This window comes from Octodon degus, unplaced genomic scaffold, assembly GCF_000260255.1.
Source record: "Octodon degus isolate 3935 unplaced genomic scaffold, OctDeg1.0 scaffold00129, whole genome shotgun sequence".
NCBI classification, from domain to species: domain Eukaryota; kingdom Metazoa; phylum Chordata; class Mammalia; order Rodentia; family Octodontidae; genus Octodon; species Octodon degus.
Genome location: NW_004524705.1, coordinates 8,320,278 through 8,343,643, shown reverse-complemented (window position 1 = coordinate 8,343,643; position 23,366 = coordinate 8,320,278). Strand labels below are relative to the sequence as shown.

General features: G+C 36.5%; 1 protein-coding gene across 3 annotated transcripts in view; it reads left to right on the top strand.

Annotated features, from left to right (window-relative positions):
• Nucleotides 1-2,937: 2,937 nt before the first annotated feature.
• The window catches only part of Tmem161b (transmembrane protein 161B), a 78,838-nt gene continuing 58,409 nt past the window's right edge, over nt 2,938-23,366 (top strand). For all 3 annotated transcript variants that reach the window (XM_004640942.3, XM_023700983.1, XM_023700982.1), the window contains exon 1: nt 2,938-3,048. In XM_004640942.3, coding sequence (XP_004640999.1) covers nt 3,046-3,048 — 3 coding nt within the window. In that variant the 5' untranslated portion in view covers nt 2,938-3,045. The remainder of the gene's footprint in view (nt 3,049-23,366) is intronic.

Here is a 23,366-nt window from a genome sequence, read left to right as displayed (position 1 = left end):
GAGTTTCAATATATGAACTGGAGTGAGGGGCACACACACAGTCATAATTTTTTTAACTTAGAAAATAAGTATTTTCCACTAGGAGGACTAATCTACAGCTGTATAACCTGAATGTACCTGGTTGCATTTGATCTTGGAAGCTAAGCAGGTTCCCACCTGGTTAGTACTTGGATGGGGAACTATTAGAAAGCCTAGTTTAATGGCTTTGAAAAACAGCTAAATAATATTCCACTAAACAATCATATTCTGTAACCATTCTTTTGTATAAAACGTTAGGCTTACTTTTTACTGTTATATCTACAACCAGTATTTTTCCCCCATACAGATTGTGTGTGTAAGTGTGTGTGCACGCACGCGTGCATGTGTGTGTGTGGTACCAGGGAATGAAATAAAGATCTTGAACTTTCCAGGCAAGCACTAATTTCACTGAGCTATCTCCCTATCCCTGCCTCATACAGAATTAGAAGGGCAACTTAACTGAAATGGTTCTTGGTTACAGTATTAATTTAAATGATATTTCTTAAGGGGAAGGCAGCAAAACAAACAAAAACTAGGTCCTAGCTCTCAAAGTAGTTATAGTCTAATAGAAAAAAAGTATGAAGTACAAAAAAAGAAAAAAAAAAACTACAAAAGCACATATAACCATATATATTAAAGAAAAAGCAGCACAAAGTTTTGAGAGGAGAAACTAATTAAAAGAACACTTATGAAACACATGTGGATTCTGAAAAAGTGACATGTTTCAATGGTTTGAAGAGTTCCAGATCAGTATGAACACTGACAGAAGACATAACTTTTTGCTAGTGCTTGTATTTTAAGAAAATTCTTACTCAGGACAAGTCAACTTATCAAAAAGCTTTAATGGTAAGCAACCAAGATTCTTCTCAAAGAATGTGCTAACTCCCTTACCAAAATGACTGAATTTTTTACTTTCCCTATCAATCTTTTTTCTTGCACTATTCTCCCTTTTCTTTGAATCAAGGACTTCCAAATATTTTAAGTAATGGAGACAAACAAATTCTTCTACTTCAAAACAATAGAAAATACTGCTATTCTATTGGATAAAAAAATATTATTTCCTTAAAACACGTATTTATTGTCAAAAATATCAAATATTTTCACACACTAATAAAGATAGCTGTGTGAAACACGAACATTAAAAGATGTTAACCAGTAAGTATTTATCAAAGTTCCATATGCCTAAAAAAGAATACAGAATCCTATTGTGTATTAAAAATGCTAAGTAGGTAACAAAAACTGATGCTGATTTCTTTTTTTGGTTTTATTCTGGCAGAAATGGATTGTACCCTGATAATAATTCCAGCCTTACTGTCATACAGGAGGAGTTGTTCTGTGAACCTCAATGAGGCTGCCAGGTTTAGGACAGATATAAGAACCACAGTGTCAGAAATGAAAGGGTAAGAATTCACAGAAGAGCTGTCACTGACAGGCTGATAGCCATTTTCTTTCTCTCTTCTTCCTCAAGGATAGCAGTTGATTCCCAGAGATACACTAGCAGACAACTCCCATCCCTCTCTACCACACTTAACCACCTGCAGATGCCCTGGGGCTTGTCTATTTACAACCATGTCCCTATACAGCAAAAGCTGAACCCTCAGGGAAGTTCTGGATTGATCCTCAGCAGAATCTGTTTGCACAAACTATTACTCAATCCTACCCATTTCCAGCTCTTTCTGTCAATACTTATGATTTCTATTTCTTATCTTTAATGCTAGTCATTTATCTCTCTAAATTAAAAAAAAAAAATCATCAGTCTCTGTACCCTTCTCTAATAGAAAGCAACTAACTGCTCCAGGCATACTTGTTTTGAATTGCTCAGAACTGTTTCCAAGGGACTTTAGGCCATTTTTAGCTTGGATAGCCTTCCCTCTAGGCACTCTGATAAGGAGGGTGAGATAACATCAATAGCCACTTCTTTCCTATCAACCTTAAACTTCAGAAATTTCTTAGGTTCCTTCCTAGTTCCAACTTCATGACAAACCTTGTCACTGTGGCAAAAATGAAGTCTCCTGGATGAAAGTACAGTCAGCCACGACTTAAGAAAAACTCAATGTGTAAGACAAATTTCTTAATTTTCAAGATGCTCTGTAAAATCATTTCAAGCCTGCCTCTACGACTACTACAACATAAAGGCAGAAATTGACTGACAGATTTTTTTTTTTTTTTACAAATTTAAGAGGTATATAATAATTTTACTTCTTTCCCCTTGCTAATTTTTTTTTTTTTTTTTTTTTTCCCAGCCGAAAGGAAAAGAGCCCAAATTAGAACGCATGAAACAGGCAGGATTCCCTTCTCGGTTACTCAATTCTTGAAGACGTGGCTCTGGCTTCAGCTCCTGCTGTGAATTTGCAGAAACTTCTTACAATCGGATTCCACTGCACTGAGGTGTAGAGCTGGAGAAGCCACTAAGGCGGGAGACAAAAACGACAGAGGGACAGAAAGATCTATGGTGACGGAGAAGCTCCGAAAAGAGAACGAGAAAATTAAACAGTGGCAAACATCAAAGGCGTTGGCGACCATGAGACAATCACCAGGTTGTCGCCGCACGAACAGTCTTAAGATGATCTTTCTCTTCATTGACTCCGCTGGGTGTGGGGTCAACTCCCATCGCAGTCACCGAGCAGCATCCCCACCGCCTCCTCCTCCGAGGACGCGCGCCTTCGGAAACTACCCAGCCTACCTCAGCGTGGTCTCAGGCGCCACCGGCGCGCTCCGCCCGCCCACGTACCTGTGCTGCGCCTGCGCCTCCCCGCGCGCTCGCAAGGTCAGCACCGCCCCCAGCCCCTCAGCGAGCACCCACGGAAGTGCCTTCCGCAGACATCCTGCGTCTCCTTACCTCTGCGTGACGTGGGGTCGCAGCCGTTCGCGAGGGGCGGGACTTCCTGTCCGCGCAACACCACTTCCGGTGGAGCCGGAAGACCTTCTCCCTCACGGTTTCCAGAAGTTCACCTCAAGCGCTCCTGGAGGGGATAGCTGAGGCGGCCGGACTTTAGGGTGTCTGGTTCACGACTTGTCCTTGGCGCCATGGTGAGTTCTTTTGTGCGGGCAGGAGTGATAGCCCTGGGAATGGAAGCACTGGGAGGTCATAGCTGTGGAAGAAGCCGGTCGAGTGCCCTGGACAGAATGGGCTGAGCCCTCGGGCAGGAACCTCCACCTGCTTCCGAGCGCCCCTGCGCCGGAGGAAGCAGCATCCTTGCTGACTAAATGTGGGACGTGCGGGGCAGAGGGTGGGGACCCTGCCAGCCTGAGCCCAGGTGGACTAGTTGACCTTGCCCGGCTCATCACCGTTTCCCCGCCACCTTGTGCAGCCGCAGGACAGTGGCCAAGAATTTAAGGTCTTAGACGTGCCTCGGGTCACTCCAAGAACAAGACGACTCCCCCATCTAGGAGAAAAGACACACTGGTCACGTGGGGGGAAAAAGGACAAAATCAATTTATCTTTCAAACTCAGTGACTTAAGAGTTGGGCGAGGGTGTCAGATTTTAAAAGTCCAGGTTTAGTAAGAACGGATTTTATTCAAAAGAATATTGCCGAGGTATGGAGGAATGAGCTATTGCAGTAGGGCGAATGCCTAGATTTTGGGATCAGCTGGCATCTCAAAGGTTAGGCAGAAAGGGTTTCTGTTTCATAGGGATTGGCACTCATAGCTAGCTGGGGTCGGAAAAGTGGCATGAAGAACAGGATGAGGGACAGTCACCAGAGAAAGTCTTACTCTGAGGACAGCCTGTGTTTCTTCGAGGGTAAAGCAATTTGTAGGAAGAGACTCTTAAAGTTTGGCTAAATAGCAATTGGTTCCAGTTGATCTATGACAATAAGTGTTTGAGAAGTCCTTAATGATCAAAGACTGGGAATCTGGAGGGTCTAGGTCTGACCTTCTTGGTAAATGGGATGGAAGAGGGGGGCAACCGTGAACCTTATCAAAGTTCTGTATGGAACAGTTATTTTTGCAGTAGGCCATTTTCTGGGACATGATTTTTTTTTTTTTTTTAGTTTTAACTTTGTTGTTTCCAGTATCACAGAGCTCTCATAAAATTCAATATTGTCAATTATATAACTATGCAAAAGCTTTCAAACCTCCATGTTCACAGGCTTCTGTCTGGGAAATTACCTTCAGTATGCCATGCTTTTTTCATAGCCAGACATTGCCAGCATTTGGCTATGTTGTGTAATGACTGACTTTTGAATACTTAGAAAGTGAACTAAGTTTAAAACAGTGATTTTCGAAGTAGTGTAGTTCCTGATGTACTCTACCAGATCACTTGTTGCTTTGAACACTATATATTTTAAACCTCAGTGAATAATATGGATGTTTTTCCTAAGATAATTTTGTGTTTTCCTTTTTGTATCTGTGAAATTACACAAAAAACGAACACAGAACTTGTATGAACCAAGCCCAACCAACCTCTCTACCCACTTGAATTTTACTGAAGAAAACACCTGAGGTATAGAAATAAGAAGTGATTTACCTGAGGTAATGGTCTGAACTCAAACTCCAAATTTCAGCTTCTTAAATTTAAGATCAATTTTTTTATATTTTGATCTGAAATGTTGAAGATAGAATGTAACTAAGTCCCTTAAGTTCATGTAGTCACAGAGAAGTTGAGTGGATACTTGTTCCCCATATTCTGAAACAGTTGGAGTAGTTCATGTAGTAACAGAGAAGGTGAGTGGATACTTGTTCCCTATATTCTCAAACCCTTCAACCAGATCACAAGAGGCACTTCAGATTTAAACTAGTTTAATCTCCTGCTGATTTCCAGAATGTCACTTAAGAACCACCGAAGGTAGACAGTTGGTTCTCTTTATTCTAGCATTGCTTATATTTCTGAGTTAGTTGAATGACTTTATATCTTTCTCAGCAATGACATTGATAAAATTTATATATGCAAGTGTAGTCAGTGCTTGGAATTCATCAAAAGTTTTAACCCTAAACAAGTAAACATGGGCAGCGTTTAGGATTCAACTTGGTTGAATTGATAACTTCTTTTACACTTGACCAACAATGAAGAGAACACTGGACATGAAATTGACTCAGATTCTGTCTGCTGTTATATGAATTTCCTCCTGAATAAAAAAGAAGAACATGTTGGGGATTAAAACACATTTATGATGTGTAGCCTGAAGGATGGATACTGGGTGGATTTCAACATAGTAGAGATTTGGTTTCTCCTCTGTTCTGTTTCTTTTCCTCTGACTTTTCTTCGGCACTGATTCCTAAGGAGGCTTAGTTGACATAATAAAGTACTATAGACAGATGGCTTCTTTGGTTCATTCAGACTGCTTTACTTGATTGATTCAAGGTTAATGAGTAGGAATGGCTCATACTTTGAGATTTCATTCACTTATTTTGTATTTAGTACAGGGTCTCACTACACAGATTGGACTGGTAGTGATCTTCCTGTTTTCAGCCTCCCAAGCACTGGAATTACAGGCGTGTGCCACCACCCCAGTCCCAATCTCTTATCTCAGCGTGCCCCAGGGGTGGGGCCTTCATGGGATGCCTGGGATTGAACCTCCTGGTTCCTGGATCTGCCTGCCTGAGTAGGCACTGTAATCCACTGAGTTATCTGGCTGGCCCTGATACACTTTTTTAAAAAAATCTTTTATTTATTCTAAGATGAAAGTTTAAAGTGAATTAAATTTTCTAAAGTGTTCATTTCTAGAACAACTTTCCTTTTAACTTGGTTTTGTTCATGTTATTAAAAATGAATACAGATTATCTCAAAGCACCCTTGCAGTTAGAAACAAGTCTAAACTACCTCTCCTTGTACCACCTGTTTTGATCCATATTCTATGGCTAGTAGTGTACGTAATACCACAGTCTGGGTAATTTATTGAGAAAGGAAGTTTATTTTGGCTTATAGTTCTGATCTAAGGTTTAGAGACTTCATTTGGTGATGTCTTTCTTTCTGGCAGAGTCTTGAACTGTAACATGGAATCAAATGGCACAAGACAGGCACTATGCACATGCATCCTCTGGTTTCTGTCTCTTTTCTTACAAAGTCATCAGTGTTCTTCATTGTGGAGCATTCTATCACAGTCACCTTACCTAAATCTCATTACCACCCAGAGGCCAGCCCTAAGAGCACCATAATCATATCAGTCATCTTAAGCACCCACCCTCTTAATGCCTTACAGTAGGGATTAAACTACATCATAAGTTTTGATTTGGGTGATTTTTTTTTTTTTTTTTTTTTTAAAGATAGGGCTTATGTAGTCCAGGTTAGCCTTGAACTCACTAAAACATGAATTTTGGAGGGGGCAAATCATACTCAAACTGTGAAAGCCCCTGTAGCTGAGTCACAAGAAAGACATCAATGTCCTGGTGAAATGAATAGTCCCTTGATTTTGTGTGAAATTATTATACCTTTTATTTAACTAGCCAAACATTTAAAAATTTTGCTGGCATCTCAAAAGGCAGGTGTTCAGTCACTCATTATATAGTCACCATCTGTATATGCCAGGTACTGTTTTGTTTTTTGTTTGTTGTTTGTTTTTTGGCGGAACCAGGGATTAAACTCAGGCCCTTGAGCTTGCTAGGGAGGTGCTTATTCCACTGAGCCATCTCCCCGGCCCTCCAGGTACTGTTTTTAATAACAGTGATACAGCTTTATAAAACAATGACAGTCCTTGCCCTGAATGGAGCTCATGTTTCATTGGAAGAAGCTGATAATAATAGTAACTGCAACAGAGATAACATCAGAGCAAGGGAATAGGTAACGATTATAGTGAGTGTATTAGATTGGGTATTTAGGGAAAGTGAAGAGGTGATATTTGTGTTAATATGTGTGTTCCTGGTACATATGAAAACACCATTGTTAGCTGCATCCAAAGATTTATTATACTATATCTAAAAATCAGTCCTGCATGCCATGCTGGCCCTGCCCCAGGGCATGCTGAGCCAGCTACCAAGTCCAGGCTTGGTGGCACACGCCTATAATCCCAGCACTGGGAAGGCTGAAAACAGCAGGATCACCATGAGTCTGAGCTGTGTAGTGAGACCCTGTACCAAATACATAAAATGGCAAAAAAAATAAAAGGCAGTCATAAAGGTCATATTGTTTGTAGATACCTTTCAATGAGCTCCTGTCAACAGTGAGTAGCAAGATTTTTTTTTTTTTACAGACTTAATTCATTTTACTTTTCTTGTGCAAAAACCCTTTATGTTGTAGCTACTGCTGGAGCTTGCGTCCTCTGGACAGAGACTCTGGTGTGAGCTTTCACAAGATGGTTGGTGAAGGTCAGGGTCAGATAGCTGTAGGTCTTGGAGATGACATCAAAGGTGACCTTAGAAAGTTACCCAAAGTAGCAGTGCATGCCCTAACAGAGGTGTAGCAGTCATCAGTACCAGCCAGCAGCAGTAGCTTCTTGGGCACAGGGGCTGAGACACTGCGAGTGTCTGTGAGGGCAGAGATCAGACACACCAACACAGAGCCACAGCGGCCCCTCACCTTGCAAGGAACAGTGTGGGGCTTGCCGATCTTGTTTCCCCAAGCAGCCTCTCCTCACAGGGACAATGGAGAGCTTGGCCAGGATAATGGCCCCACGAATGGCAGTGGCTACTTCCTTGGAACACTTTACACCCAGGCCAACATGACCGTTGTGGTCCCCAATGGTGACAAATGCCTTGAACCTGGTCCGCTGGCCAGCACGAGTTTGCTTCTGCACAGGAATGATCTTCAGAACTTCATCCTTGAGGGATATGCCCAGGAAAAAGTCAATAATATCGGACTCCTTGATGGGTGAGGAAAAAAGGGAAATTTCCTCCAGGGGCTTGATCTTCATGTCTTTGACCAGCCGGCCCAGCTTGGTGACAGGAATCCACTCTTTGTCCTTGGCCTTAGCATTGCGAGCCCCATGGCCTCGGCCCTGTCCCCAGCCTCTGCCGCGCCCGCGACCTCGAAGGCCACTGCGAAGCCACACGGAAGCCCCTGTGGCCTCCCATGCCTGGGCCCCTTGCTGCACAGGTGTCATCTGCCATTTGGTATTTCCCAAAAAAAGAAGCTGGAAAGTATAGAAATGTGGTGAGTTTTTTTTTTTTCAAACCCTACAATAGTGATTGGAAATTTTAGAATAGATTTCATTTGTATCCTACCTATTTTTAATTTTTTAAAAAAGCCTTTTTTTTTAAGAGCTGTTTTAAGGACACAGGAAAATTTAGTGGAAGACTACATTTTTTGTATACTCAGTGTCCACAACACATGCACAGCTTTCTTCATTATCAACATCCTTAACCAAAGTAGTGCATTTCTGATAATTAATGAACTTAACATTGTCACATCATATCATTCAAAGCCCAAAGTTCATTTTAGGGTTCAGTCTTTTGCTTTCTTACTATACTGGACTGAACCCAAGGGGTCTTCATAACTGAGCTATACCCAACCCTTTTTATTCATTTATTTTTATTTTGAGGTCCAAGTCCCTGAGTTGTGGTGGCTGGTCTCACACTTGTAATCTTCTTGCATCCTCACGCAGTGCTGGATTAGGATTCATTTTTAGTGTTTAATCTGGGATTTAGATAAGATGTAATGCCATGTATTGAACTGAGCATTTTTACTCTTCTGAAAGTCTTCAGTGCTCCACCTAGTCAGTCTGTCCTTTCCTAACTTCTGGTGGCTACTGTAGATCTGTTTCTGTGGTTTTCCTTTTTCCAAAATGTCATATAATTGTATAGTACGTAGTCTTTTGAGGTGGGTATTTTTCACTTAGTGTAATACACATCCGTGTTTTCTCCATGACTTTTCATGGCTTGCTAGTCATTTTTTTTTCTTTTTCTGTGTGATACTAGGGATCTCACCTGTGACCTTGTGCATGTTAAACAAGAGTTCTGCTTCAGAGCCACATACCAGTGCGACACCTTATTTCCTGATAGGGCTGCATAATATTCCTTTTTTTTTTTGGTATGTATTTACTTATCTACTGAAAGATGTTGATCACAGGTACCACAGTATAAACATCGCTGTATAAGATTTTATGTGGAAATAATATTCAGCTCCTTTGGGTAATATGGAGTATGATTGCTGAATTTTATGGAAAGAATAGGTGTAGTTTTATAAGAAAAATTTTGTCCTGTCAGTAGCATGGGATGAGATTTTCTGTTGCCCATATTCTTATCAGTTTGGTATCGCCAGAATTCTGTTTTTCGTTGTTCTAATAAGTATGTAGTAGTATCTTGGTATCTCATTATTTTAGCTTTTGTTTCCCTAGTGACATACTTTATGGACCATCTTTTCATATGCTTTTCCATCTGTATATCTGATATTCATTAAGGTCTTTGACCCAATTTTTAAAAATCATTTTGTTGTTATTTTTGGGCATTAAAAATTGTAATATTTTAGATAAGAGTCTTCACAGATGTGTCTTTTGCATCCCCCATCTCCACCCCAGTCTGTGTATTATTTGCTCATTTTCTTGATAGTATCTTTTACAGAGCAGAATTTTCTAGTGTAATGAAGTCTGGCTTGTTGACTATACCAATAAGGAACCATGTTTTTGATGTTATGTGTAGAACGTTGAGGACATACCTCAAGGTTATCTACTTTTTCTTTTATGTTGTCTTCTAGAACTCACAGTTTTGTATTTTGCACTTAACCCTGCTAATTATTTGTATTGTTTATTCTGGAGTCTGAGTTCTGTGTGTAAATGTATTTTTTTCTGCAAGTGAATATCTAATTTTCTTGGTATTTTATTTTGGAAAGATCATCTTAAAATTTTGAAGTCAGTTTTTTTTTTTATATTCACAAAATAACTTCTCAGGATTTTAATTGGGATTGGATTGAATATGTATATCAAGTTGAGAGGTCTGACATTGTGACGGTATTAAGTATACCTATCCATGTAAATGGAATAGTTGTTCATTTATTTCATTTTTTATTTTGATCATCAGAGTCTCATAGTTTTTCTCATACAAATCCTGTACATATTTTCTTAGATTTATGTCTAATTATTTCATATCTTGGTTATTTCATTTTAAAATAATGAGTATATCATTTTTGTATGTGTTTTTTTTTTAATTTCAAATCTGCCTTGTTCATGGCTAGTGTATACGAAGATCACTGACTTTATATGTTAACTTGATATCATACGACCTTTCTATAATTCCTTACTTAAGTTCAAGATATGGCACTTATTTTTATTCTTCTACATTATTTCAGTTCTTAGAGCATATATCCCCCTCATAGAAAACTTTGTAGCTTTACCTTCATATATATGTAAAGCAGACATAATAATTCTATGTTAAAACAGATTAAATATCTTTCCCACTTTGGTGCTAAACTAAGATCTAGAAAAACTTGAAACAATTTGAAAACTTTTGTTACTTAGCATTAACACTGAAATTTTGTTTTGAGATTCTAAATATATGATTATTGTGTTTTATAAAATAATCAAGATATGAAAAATTAATCTGTATTTGGATATTTCTAAAAATGACTTTGTGGATATCATAAAATAAATACAAGGCATTGAAATCAGTTGAAGTTAGAACCAGGTGGTGACCTTTATAGTTTGGCGTCAGATTGTGTGATTCTGAGTATGTGAAATTGTTGGTGTATATTTAGTTGAATGAACATTCGGAAGCACAAAAGAAATTTTCAGTTTGTGAAATTCAAGAAAGATTTCATAAGGGTTGATAAGACTAAAATTTTAAGGTTGAGTAGACATACTGAAAGTGGGCTAAAAAATTGAATTTTACTTCTCAATAGCTACATTTATTTAACAGTTAATATTTATCAGGTATTGTTTTAACTATTTTAACTCATAAAGTCCTATTTGCTTCTTAAAACCTTATTTATAAATATATGAAAGGATTGAATTTCAAAAGTTTAAGTGTTTAAGATTTCTTACACAAATATAATTAATGATGGTATTCTTAAAAAATCTTCCCCAAATCTACTTAATACTTAGTATCATAACCATCTAGAATTAGACAAAGTAATCATTATTGTTAGGCATGGCATAGTGATTGACATTTCTAATAAATCACAAGTGAAGACTCATTAATATTCCTTCCAACCTAATTGAATCCAGTTAGGTATTCTTTCATAGCAGAGTATTAATTCCATTTAGGTCTGGGAATGGACTTCTGGTAACCCTCATGGAGTATGAGGCTATTAGAGAAAGTGGGGATGAGGAGTTGGATGAAATGGTATCTCTCAGCCAGTGTGAGCGTGTAATGTGTGATACTTGGTCCAAGCCTGTGTCACAGTAATCCGTTCCTTCACCAGAGGGTTGTAAGCGTTACTATCTACCTTTCCAGTTGGAATGCCTATTTCCTGCACCTAGAATGTTTCCTTCTAAGTTGTAAAGAAAAATGTAGTCCTGGCAAGTATCTTGCCTTCCTTCCCATATGTTCAGCAGATGCAGGCCCTTTAAAGATATATATTGTTAGGAGGATTTTCAGAGATCATCTTCTTGCATTACTTCTTCATAGTCATCATCTGTCTATTTACTTTTTGTCAGAGTTCTGTAAGAGGGAAACTACAGGAATTAGATTATAATGATGGAGTCTTTGCACTAAATTTTTGAAAGTAGAGCATTTTGGATTATAAAGTGATGAGATTAATGTTGATTGTCACTAGAACAATAAGGGGAAATTTAGTAGAAATGATGTATAAAGAAGCAGCTTCAGTGAGCTAATCTGCTCTGTTTTAGAAATATATTAATTAATTAATTATAGACATCAGAAGTTAATACTACAAGTACTTGACATCATAAGCTTATGACTGATTTTATTTTTTATTTTATTTATTTATTTTTTTTGCACTGCTGGGAGTTGAAACCAGGGCCTGTTGTCTTATCATTGAGCCACACCTCCAGCCCTGTTTGTAATTTTTAAATAATCTTTAAACATTTAACTCTGTGATAAGTAACTAGGAACCTTTGGAAAGATTAATCTGAATTCTTTATATAGTTATCTGTGCCTGCCCTTTACATAATGGTAAGCTGATTTTTGTTATCTTTTACTTGATTTCTGTTGCCCTAGTATGATGACCTACAATAAAAACCAATGCCATTTGTTTCCTGTGTTACTTCTACAGCAAAAGTTATACTAGGAAATTTTGTTCTACCAAAGCTAAGTCTTCATTAACTTAAATGAACACTTTGATCACTTTTTATGATGGTCATCAATGATTATAAAGTGGTTTAAATTCTTATGGTTTGTAGGAATGTATATTTAAGTGTCCCACAAAGAGAACCATGTGTTTCTCAGTTCAGCTTTGCTTCAAAAGAAAAAAAACCTTGGCTTTTTTTTCCTCAAAAACTTTGCTTTGATCAGGAAACTCATGAGAGTTCTACTTCTGTTTAAACCACCCCTCCCATCCTCTGTCAGATTAAAACTGAACAGTGAAGCTTTGCTATATCATTTATTTCTAGACACTTTAGGTTGAGTAGGTAGATTAGGTGTTTTGTGTTGCATATAACTGTGTTTTCTTATTATACATTGTAGAACAGAAAATGTACAAGAATTTGGGTAACTAGAGCTAGGACTAATTAGTAAATTATGCTTTCCAGTCAGTAGAGATTCATTAGAAAGTTTTGCAAACATTGCTTGAAGTGTAGTGTAGGCCCTAACTTTGAGAATAGTGACTCATACCTGTAATTCTAGCACTCTGGGAGGCTAAGACAGGAAGGTCACAAGTTTGAGACCAGTCTAAAAAATGGTCTCAAGCAATTTAGATAAATTTAGTGAAACCCTGTCTCAGAATAAAAGAGCTGGGTTGTAGATCAGTGTGGAGATATCGGTTCAATCCCTGCTACTACAAAAACTAGAAAAACACAAAAAGAGAAAAGAATTGACCTAAGTATTTAAGAGTGACTTAGGCTTGGGATTTTAGAGATCAGTTGCCAGTCTTGTCATTTGATCAATAAAGCATGTATCCCAGAAAGTGATTTCCTAATTGCTGTGTAGCTGCCTGGTGAAAGAACTACTTAGATCGTAGTATATTTAAATTATTTCACATATTAACATATTCCATATGGATGTACCAAACAGTTACATTAGGGGTACACAGGATACACAGTGAATTTTGCTGGCTTTTGTATATGGCCTTAAATTTAAAGTTATGAGGGCTGGCCAGATAGCTCAGCAAATTAAAGCACCTGCTTAGGCAGACACAGGGACCAGGGTTCAATCCCTCATGTGCCATGCTGTCCCCAGGATTGAGACTGGGCATGGTGGCGCATGTCTGTAATCCTAGTGCTTGGGAAGCTGAAAAACAGGAGAATCACTACAAGTCTGATCTATGTATTGAAACCGTGTAGACCCTGTACTAAATACATAACAGAAGAAATAAAATGTTAAAATATTTATTTTAAATGTATTTAATGAAGATTAATTGTAAGTGCACTTTATAGTGTTATAATTTCTAGTTTGCATAAAAGTTTTTATAATATAAACAGCTATTGCATTAAATTGTAAGATATGTGTCATGCCCTAGATATGTAGAAAGCACAAAATACTGTCTTTTGTTCTTTAGTGAATGATTTTCTTTATGCTGAAGTACAGTATTTGACACACTATAATATATTTCTGAATGTAATGTAATACAAGGGGCAAATTTATTCTTTATTCTTTTATTTTGTGAAAAAAGTAAATTTTTTTTAACTCATTGAAAACCTGCCTTGTTAGACACTGTCCTGGGCATACAAGTAGAGTTGAAGGAAGGAGATGAATGCTGGTCTAGTGAGGGAAAGAGCCCTAAATTAATGGTCACAGTTGAGTAGGATTGTGTCTGTTTGGAAGTTTGCTTATGTGTTTTAGTGGAAACTGGGAAGTCAATGAAGGACTTTTAGAAGAGGTGCATGTTGAAGACGGTGTAGGAGTTGGTATGAGCAGAATTATTTGTAGCTATCTCTATTTATTGTTTTTGGCTGATCGCTTCTTCATGGTGTTTTGTTTTCTGATAGCTTCTTTGAATGTGAATCTGTAGGGATATTTTCTAAAGTGTCAAAACAACTCTTAAAATTAAGAAGGAGTGGCACAATTTAGAATGCCTTTTTCCATTGAACCTTTTGTTATTCACCAGCATCATAATGAAACATCCATGGATGCACAGCGCATGTGGGCTAGAGAAGAAGTAAATTGTTAGCATCTTAAAATATTTTATTTTCTAACATTTTAAAGACTATACTCTTGGTTTATATGTGATATTGTATAATTTATTCAACCCACTGTAGCTATTCAAAATTGTCTTTTAAAATAAACAGCTATTAATTTGAAAATGTTAAACTGGCTTATGAATTATATTAAAATGACCTCTATTTTTGTGAAAAAATATGTGTTCTTACTTTAGTATGATTGTTAGTCTTCTATTTGCCAGTATAAATTTTCAGCTTATATTAAGAAAAAAATTTGTCCTTAAAAATAAGTCTAATCACATTCTTATTAATGACTATGTTATTTTCACCAGAAAGTCCAGAGCTATTGTTTTTGAATACAGCTGTGTCAAATTCATGCATTCTAATACATACAAACTAAGTTTATGCTCTTTAAACTGTTAAGTTTAGAAAATCCATGTTTCAGCTTAAATCATAATTGTTGATATTTTAGTTTTGAACTATAGGAAATTGCTATTTGATAGGTCAAGACAATTACATACTAATGGTTTCCTGTGAAGTTTCCTATAATCCATCAGTGGCTTTGTGTTAAATGTAAATAGATTATTTTATTCTTTAGATGATTTTTTACCAAGTCCTTCTGTAATTATCATTCATATTTAGCATAGGTCTCTTTTTTAAAAAAATGTTCCTTCTAGGCCACAGCCTTTAAGTTCTGAAGATAAGTTATAAAACCAGACAAAGGCCAAGCTGAAGCATGTATTCCACCCTGGGGTACTAGAGTTGGTTGTGGGAAAGTCTTCTTGTCTGTTCATGGTAGTTTTATTCTGCTTTTACCAGCATTGGCATTGGCATTGGCTTTTGGCTGTGTGTTTTAAATCCTGTGCATAATTTTTCATCAGATTAAAATGAAGTCACTCTCAACTCTATTAAATAAAGTATCTATTACAAGTACTATCTAAAAAACTTAGGGTCAGGGAGATAGCTCAGTATTCTAAGTGCCTGCCTGGCAAGTGCAAGGACCCAGGTTTGATCCCCCCTACTGCGTGCTGTGCTGGCCCTGCCCCAGGACTCACTCAGCAGGCCACTGAAACCAGGCATGGTGGTGCACGTCTGTAATCCCAGTGCTGGGGGTGCTGAAAATGGGAGGATCACTATGAATCTGAGCTGTGTAGTGAGACCCTGTATCAAATATATAAATTTAAAAAAAAAAGAAGCATAGGCCTGTAGTCATCTGCTTATTAGAACTCATCAGACCTTTCTCCTTTGGATTTCTAGATTTTTTAGTCATATTGATTTTATTGTTAATCCTAGTATTTATTTTATACAGATTTTGTTTTTTAAACTTTGCTTTCAAAGATCCCAACATTGCTGTGGTTACGCTTGAAAGAATCTTTCAAACTTTGCCCAGTTTTGTGCTTGCTTTGATACTTTTCATTGACTGCTTAATTATCTTGGATTTTCCTTTACCTTTAGTGTTTATGAAGTCCTTCTGTATTACTCATTTTTCTCAAGTTGTGTCTAAGCTATTGAGTTATGAAGACTCATAGTTGCTTGTCACTTAATTACTATGTTCCTTTTTTTTGTCAAAATTTCTCCAAACTTTCAATTGCCCTCCCCTTTCTATTTTTAGCTTAATTCTTCTGCTCATTCTCCTCAGTAGATGATTTTAGTAATAATCCATAGTGAGATTCCCGAAATGACTGTATTTGCCATAAATCAGGACATCTGGAATATTGACCAGTTTTTCCCACTATCCTTGCAAAGTTCGTGTTAGCCTGTGAAGACATCAGTTTTCAAATTTAATATATCTCCATACCTATTTGTGCTTCCTTTTGATAGAATAGACAAGATCTCATAAATGCTTTTTGGTTTTATCCCTTCTCGATCCTCAAGTGATAAAATTGATTCTATCCCTTTTGCCTTAAGGATGTGTAGTCCACACACACACACACACACACACACACACACACACACACACACATTCACACCCCACACATATTCTAGAATCAGATTTTTCTTATTGCTTAATTTCTCTGAGAAAGTTATATTCATTATTTCCATTTTATCTGTATATATTAATCACCTGAGTTTTATTGTAATCTACTGAAGTTTTCCTTGCATAATTACTATTTTCATGCTTGATTCCTTTCTTAAAAATTTTTTTTTTATTTTGCTACTTTGCTGTTTGGTTCATGATTTCATGGGTTTTTTCGTGACCATCAGAGCTCACTGCTCCCTGTTATTTACCTTTCCTTTTTTAGGGGGACAGAGGAAGCACTGAAAATCAGACCCAGTGACTTCCAGCCACATACCAAGCCCATACCTAGCTTCACTTTCCCCTCCACTACAGTGTCAAAATTGTTCTTTCAAGATGTGTTCCATTTGGTTAGTTTCTACTTAAGGTCCAGGAATTATTTCCAAGTATTTGAGAAAAGTCCATTGTGTGCACCTTGTACCAAAGCCTAGCCGTGTGGAGTATCTCATTCTTTATAGATCCTGTCACTTCTTTTTGTACAGGTGGATATGTCTGCTACAACTTTTATTCCTTTTCTGTTCAGACAGTGGGATATATTTTTAACCTTGTCACACTAATTCAGATGTTACCTTGTGTGAACCAGTCTTTCTCAAACCTCACTTAGAGATTTATTCACTCAGTGTGGAATGTTTCCATAACACTAGGCACTCACCTCTACCATACCACTAGTTTTTATTTGTAGGTGAAGGTGAGAGAGAGCAAACACTTTAAGAATTTGATAAAAGTTGACATGTGATGAAAGGAATGTTCTTTCACCTTTAACTTATGATAGCTGTTGGTTCCAAGACCTGCTGTAGATGAGATTATAGCCAAATCCATTGTATTTACATGATAAAGATTGTTTTATTAGGTTATATTCAAGGAGAAGAGACTATATCTTTGAATAGTTTTATTAGTTGAAACTGTAGACAGACAGTATCAGTAGCCAGAATTGAAGGTATTTATCCAGAACTACATGAAGTTGAGAGTATTGTACTCTACAAAACTATCTGTGGACAGGGTATTTTCATCCTGCTTTAGCACTGAAGAAATGAAATATCCTTCAGTAATATTTGCTGCTTTCTGCTGTATATCACTACTCCTTAAACAGCTTGCTTTTAATTAGCTTCCAGTCTATTATCATTAAGACAGTAATTGAATGCAACACTTACTGAACTTAAGTATCTGATTTCCTTAGTAGTTCACTGTACTATAAATTCAGTGCTAAAACTCTTAGAAACCTGACTATTGCCAGTCTGTCCCGTGAAGATTGATTGTCTTTCTACACCAGCAATATCGTGTTATCTGTGTACTCTGTGAAGCTCAGCGGCCAAGCAGCTGTACTTGGGAATCTTGTCAGGAGCTTGTCAGCCCTTTTCCTTGAGTTTCTTTCACTTTACAACTTTCCTGTCAGTGGCTATAGTATTCTACTAATCACTCAAACTAAAACATCTTGAAGTAATCCTTAAGACATCCTTCAGCTTTATTCTGCAATTATTATCCTTCAGATTCAGACACATTAAAAGTTAGATTGATTTTCTTAAAAAGTACCCTTTAATCTTTGTTTCTTCTCCTAGTTTCCACTATTTTTATCTTTGTCTTAAATTTTTAGGATTTTTAGTCAATATATTACTGGGTTTTTAAAATACGTTTCATTCCTATGTAGAAGTCTTCCAGGTTGATCTTCAAGTTTATTGACCATGTAAGCTAAATACTTCTTCATCTTGATTTTAAAAATTATCAGTGATCTAAACTTGGTCTGTCCTCCTTGTCCTCGTCCTTGTCCTCCTCTTCCTCCTCCTTCTCTCTCTCCTCCTCCTCACCCTCCTCCGTCTCCTCCTTCTCTGCTCCCTTCTATTTTGCAGTACCAGGGATCAAACTCAGACCTTGCACTTGCCAGGCAGACGCTTATGCCACTGAGCTCTCTCTCCAGCCCAAACTTGGTCTTCATTCTATTTCTCAAGTTCCTGTCATTTTTTTTTAAAAGCCAGGACTTTTGCTGCTCATATACCCTCTCGTGTTTGTGTCTGCCATTTAGCCTGTATTTCTTTGCTCTTATTTCTCTATCTATGAATTGAATTTTTATCTTATGTCTCATCAGTCCCATAGAAGTTTCATATCCAGTTTTTTTAATTTTGGTGACATTTATCTTACTATGTTATTTTATACACAGATACTACCTTTTTGTTGAGACAGCGTCTCAGTCTGCAGTTCAGGCTGCTATGTAACCCAACCTGATCTCAAACTTACAGTGATCTTCCTGCCCGTGCTTCTCGAGTACTGGGGCTAGAGGTGCATACCACCAGACCCAGCTCAGATATTATCTTAATATGTTTGTTGTTGCCTCATACATTGATATGAGATCATAAATTTTAGAGTAACACCATGCTGTCATTGAACTACCACCAAGCCCTCTATTTATGTTGTGTCCATTGAAAATTTCAAGGTGTTCCTCTAACTTTTGGGTTATGAACAACAGTCAGGGAAAAGCAAAAATCTTTGTGCCAGTTGTCTGGTGACAGCCAGCAAGATATGAGGATATAATATGCAGATAGCATGATTTTGTTAAATTACCTGTGCTTTTCCTGTTTACAGATAGTTTGTTATTGACATAATTTATATGTACAGAGATTTTTTTTTATTTTACTGAGAAACAAAAAGCAATGAGACAGTTTCAAAACCAATTAGTAGGACAGTTTCAATAATTAGTACATTGCATATTGTTGTCTTCATAGTGGTTATTCGTAGTACAAGATGCAGACAACTTCTGACATTGCCAGTCCTATGCATAACCCACTGCTATGAACTATTGGACTATATTGGATTATTTTGCTGAACTCACACACTTACAATATTTAAATGGCAATGGAATACTCATCTCTGACAAAACTAAACAAAAAAAGGATACAAATGAAGGACCATTTTGTATCTGTATATACAGAATAGTTAGGATAGATATGCAGCTACTTTCTCTTAATTCAATGAGGAGAAAGATTTGTACTAATAGTGTTGGGACAGAATTTTTTTGAACATTGTTTGAGACACTAAATCATTTGCCAATATGTATATTGGTGCTTAGTTCTTGTCACTGAAAAAATAGAAGCTACAGCCCAGCTTCCTACCTTTAGTTCAGGTCCTGTTCCCATAGTTGGAACATTTGTCATTGTGCTATTGGGCTACCCTCATTAATTCATTCTGTGGTATCCAGGATGATTTCTTGACTACTTACTAGATGATCTTGTTTTTCAAAGATTTCCTGTTGCCTTTGATTACATGCTAAACCTGATAGTTTTTCCATCGGTATAAGCATATCACCTACCGTCCTTCCATGTGAAGCTAATGGCACTAATGATTCACTAAACTGAATCCACCACACCTTTACTTGTGTTTTACCTTCCAGAATGACCCTCAGTAACTTGTCTCCTTGTGCTGCATTCTCATCACGTTGTAATACAGTGTTCTGCATGCATGTAGTGGACTGGCTGGTCATTGAGGGCAGAGACTGTATACTTTTTCCCAGTTCTGCTGGTTTGAAGACCTGTGTATATTGTTTGTTGTACAGTACAGTTCATTAAATTCATTTAATAGGCTTTAGTTAGAAATTAAGTTCTAGGGCTGGCCGAATGGCTCAGCATATTAAATACCTGCAAGTAGGTGCAGGGGCCTGCTGTACCGGCCCCGCTCTTGGGGCATGCTGAGACTGCAGTTGAGAATGGGTGTGGTGATGCACGCCTGTAATCACAGCTCTTGGGAGGCTGTAAACAGGTGGATCACTAAGAGTAATGTAGTAATGAGACCTGAATGCCCTGAAGACCCTTGCCTAAAATACCAAAAAAAGAAAGAAATCAAGTTCTAGATTCCAGATACTGGACAATTCTATGATATGGTTTTATGCATCCTCTTTTCTTCATTTGTAGATTGTTTGGAGATGATTTGACTGTTCACAGTGTATAAGACCATGGGTTAAAAGCACAAATTTGCATCATCTTTAGAGTAAAAATTATTTGAGCATATCTAAGAAGTCAGCTGCACCATGTCTGATTATCTCTCTTAAAAACTGAGGCAGTTGAAAAACAAAAATAAGAAAGACCAAAAAAAAAAAAAAAAAAGGTAAAACGTAGGGTAATATTCTCTTTTTTTCCTTTTAACTTATGCAGGGAGAAAATAATTGAAACCATTTGGAATAGTCTAATTCCCAGATTTATATGCAAGTGTGCCTTCTTATGGCAAATAATGTGTGCTTTGTTTCAATGGAGAGATAGTTTAACAAAGCATAACTTAAATGTCATCTCCACTGAGGTTGACAAAATATTCCAAGTTGGGATTTTAAAGTTGTAGTGTGTTTATATTGCAATTTTGAAGTTTTCTTTATTGATAAGCAAGCTAAAATATTGCTCTTTGGTATATATTATTTCTTAGACTATTGTTTTAATTTTCATTTGTAAGAATTCTTTTTTAACCTACTTGTAAACCATTACTGACAAAAATTGGAATGATCATTCTTTCAGACACTAAAGGCAAAAACCTTTTTCTTGCTCTTCCTGGCCTCAGGTTAATGCATGTGGAAAGGTTGAAAACTAAGTTATCCAATGTTTCACCCTTCTTGGGTGCTTAGGAGCTATTTCATAAATGGCTTTCCTTACTTCTAGTTACGAAGACATCAGACCTAAGGGCAGTGAATCCAGACAGAAGCCATCTCTTTGGTCAAGTTATTGTTTTGAAGAGTTAATAAAACCATTAAGGCCACTTGAGTCAATGACCCGTAGGGTTGTGTGTGTGAGACTTCAGCCATGCAGACTTCATAGCTTCATTGCATCTCTGCTCACTTTCACAGTTTCCCATTGTGTTGAGAAATTTATCTTTGAGTTTATGGTTAAATTTATTTAAGCATTGTCCTTTAATTAATGGAAACTATTCAGCAAATTTGATTTTTAAACATTTCAGGGTCTGCTTTTATATAAACACATAATGAGTATATGCTAGCTTAGGCAATGAAAACAGGTCATTAGAATAGTTTATTTTTAATTTGAAATGATTGTCTTTTAACTAATTAGATACTTTACATTTTAATTCTTGGCATGAACGCTACAATTGCTTGCCAATGCTAATGTCTTAAAAGTTGATCTAAGTTCAGTATTAATAATGTATTAAGAGGATAGTTTTCTAGAGAGATTGCTGCTTTGAAAGTATATTTCTGGACAAACTGTGGCATTAAAAGTATATTTCAGAGATTCTTCCTTATATGTGTGTGATAAGGATTAACTGTGGTGAAATATTTTCCACATAATTTTAAAATTATCTCTCTAAAGGATTATTTCAGATTCCTGTGTAACGTAAAGGAGACATATTTTCTTGTAATAGCACATACCTAGTTACCTAGCAGTGAAAATGCTCAAGAAGAAATTTACTAATTTGTTAGAAAGTTGGAAGAATTTTATAACATTTATTTAGCACAGTATATAAGTGAACTTTTGGTAAAGTATATATTTTCTGTTTCATTAAGTTTATTAGTATATTTTAGATATACATAATGATCATATTCATAATTGGGAATTTGTATCTATATATGATATATATTGATCATAAATGAGAAAGTGATATAGTAAAATAAAGGAACAGAATAAAGTCATAATTATGTAGTAAACATTATTTTGGTCACGCCTTAATTGCAACACCAAAAAAATGTGTACCAATTATAGTATGGTATTTTCCTTTCTTGCGGTAAATCTCTTTAGTTACTCCTTTGCCTTCATATTTTATCAGTGTGTGAGTTCTTCAGCAGTGTCTCTGGAATGCGTATCTTTTCTGAGTACCAAAAGTACGATGGTAATTTAAAGTTTCATTGTTTCTGATCTGGATTATTATACACCTAGTTGATATTATTTTGCCTCACTGTGTTGTACATGTTTAATAGTGAATGTGTTAGTAGTATCTCACTGTGTTAATTAATGACTTGAAGGAAGAGGACAGTTGGGCAAAATGTGCTTCTTCCCAATTTATCACATTCTGTCAAATCTTCTGGATCTGTTTTTCTGAAATGTAATATCTTTGACATTTATTAGTTATAACTATTTTCTATTAAGAAACAGAAATGTATAATGTATGATATGTATGTTTGTGAGGGATTTCACTAAATGACTTTCAGAATTCTGTCAGTATCACTTCTTTTGAGACCAGGTTGACATTCACTTTGTCCATACAGCTTTTCCTGACTTAAAAAAACCCCTTTTGCTTTTTAAGTGTATAATCACAAGTAGACCAAATTTCTGTTATATGTGCTATATTTCTCAGCCTTATTCTGCCTGAAAGAGATCTTTGTAATGACATTCATCTTATAGAGATTGCATAACTTATATCGTAAACTACAGAGAAAATAATATAGTAAATTCGCATGAAAAGAAGTGTGAAAGAAAAACATTACTTTTGATGTACGATAACACTGTAATGATCTGAACCTTAACTTTTTTTTTTTTTTTTTTTTTTTTTTTGGTGATACCAGAGATTGAACTCAGGACCCTGCGCTTACCAAGCAGGTGTAAAACCTTAACTTAATTGATACAGTTCAAGGCATAAAAATATCCAAAAATAAAACCGTAGTTGAAATAGCACTGGTAGACATTAAAATGGTTGTTTTAGAACTTTTAACCCTGTTTTGAACTATTTCCTTTTTTAAATAAGTAAGTGGCCTTTTCCTAATTAATTTATATGAATTCTGTAATATTTAGTAAGTAAATTATTCACTCGTGAAATGAAATACAAATACTTTTTCCCACTTAGTTTCCTGACTTTGTTTATATTTTTTAATGCAGAAATCTGACTTTTCAACCCTTTTTTGGTGTAAAATCTTTTATCCTTTGGGAGGCAAATAGCACATTTAGGAAGAGTTTTCTTTATTCTTGACATTGTAAGATAAATTTGTCTCTTGATAGTAGTGATAATGTGACAGTGATGAATAATACTAACTTGCACTTATTCCATCTGTCCTGAGCACAGTTCCTGGCCATTTTGAGGAGGTAGATTGAATTATTAGCTCTTTTTAATAGAAGAGGAACCCAAAGTACAGGATGCTTCAAAAACTTAACCAAAGTTATATAGCTAATTGATGGGGGAGGGATTGAAAAGAAAAAACTAAAAGGATTGCTGGACATTGTTGAAGTCGAGCACACTGGAAGCAGGTTGTAACAGCCTGAGTTCATTCTCCTTTTTATTAACACTTAGGTCAATAAAATCATAATTCATATAGTTAATGCTCTTTAATCATTCACTGCTA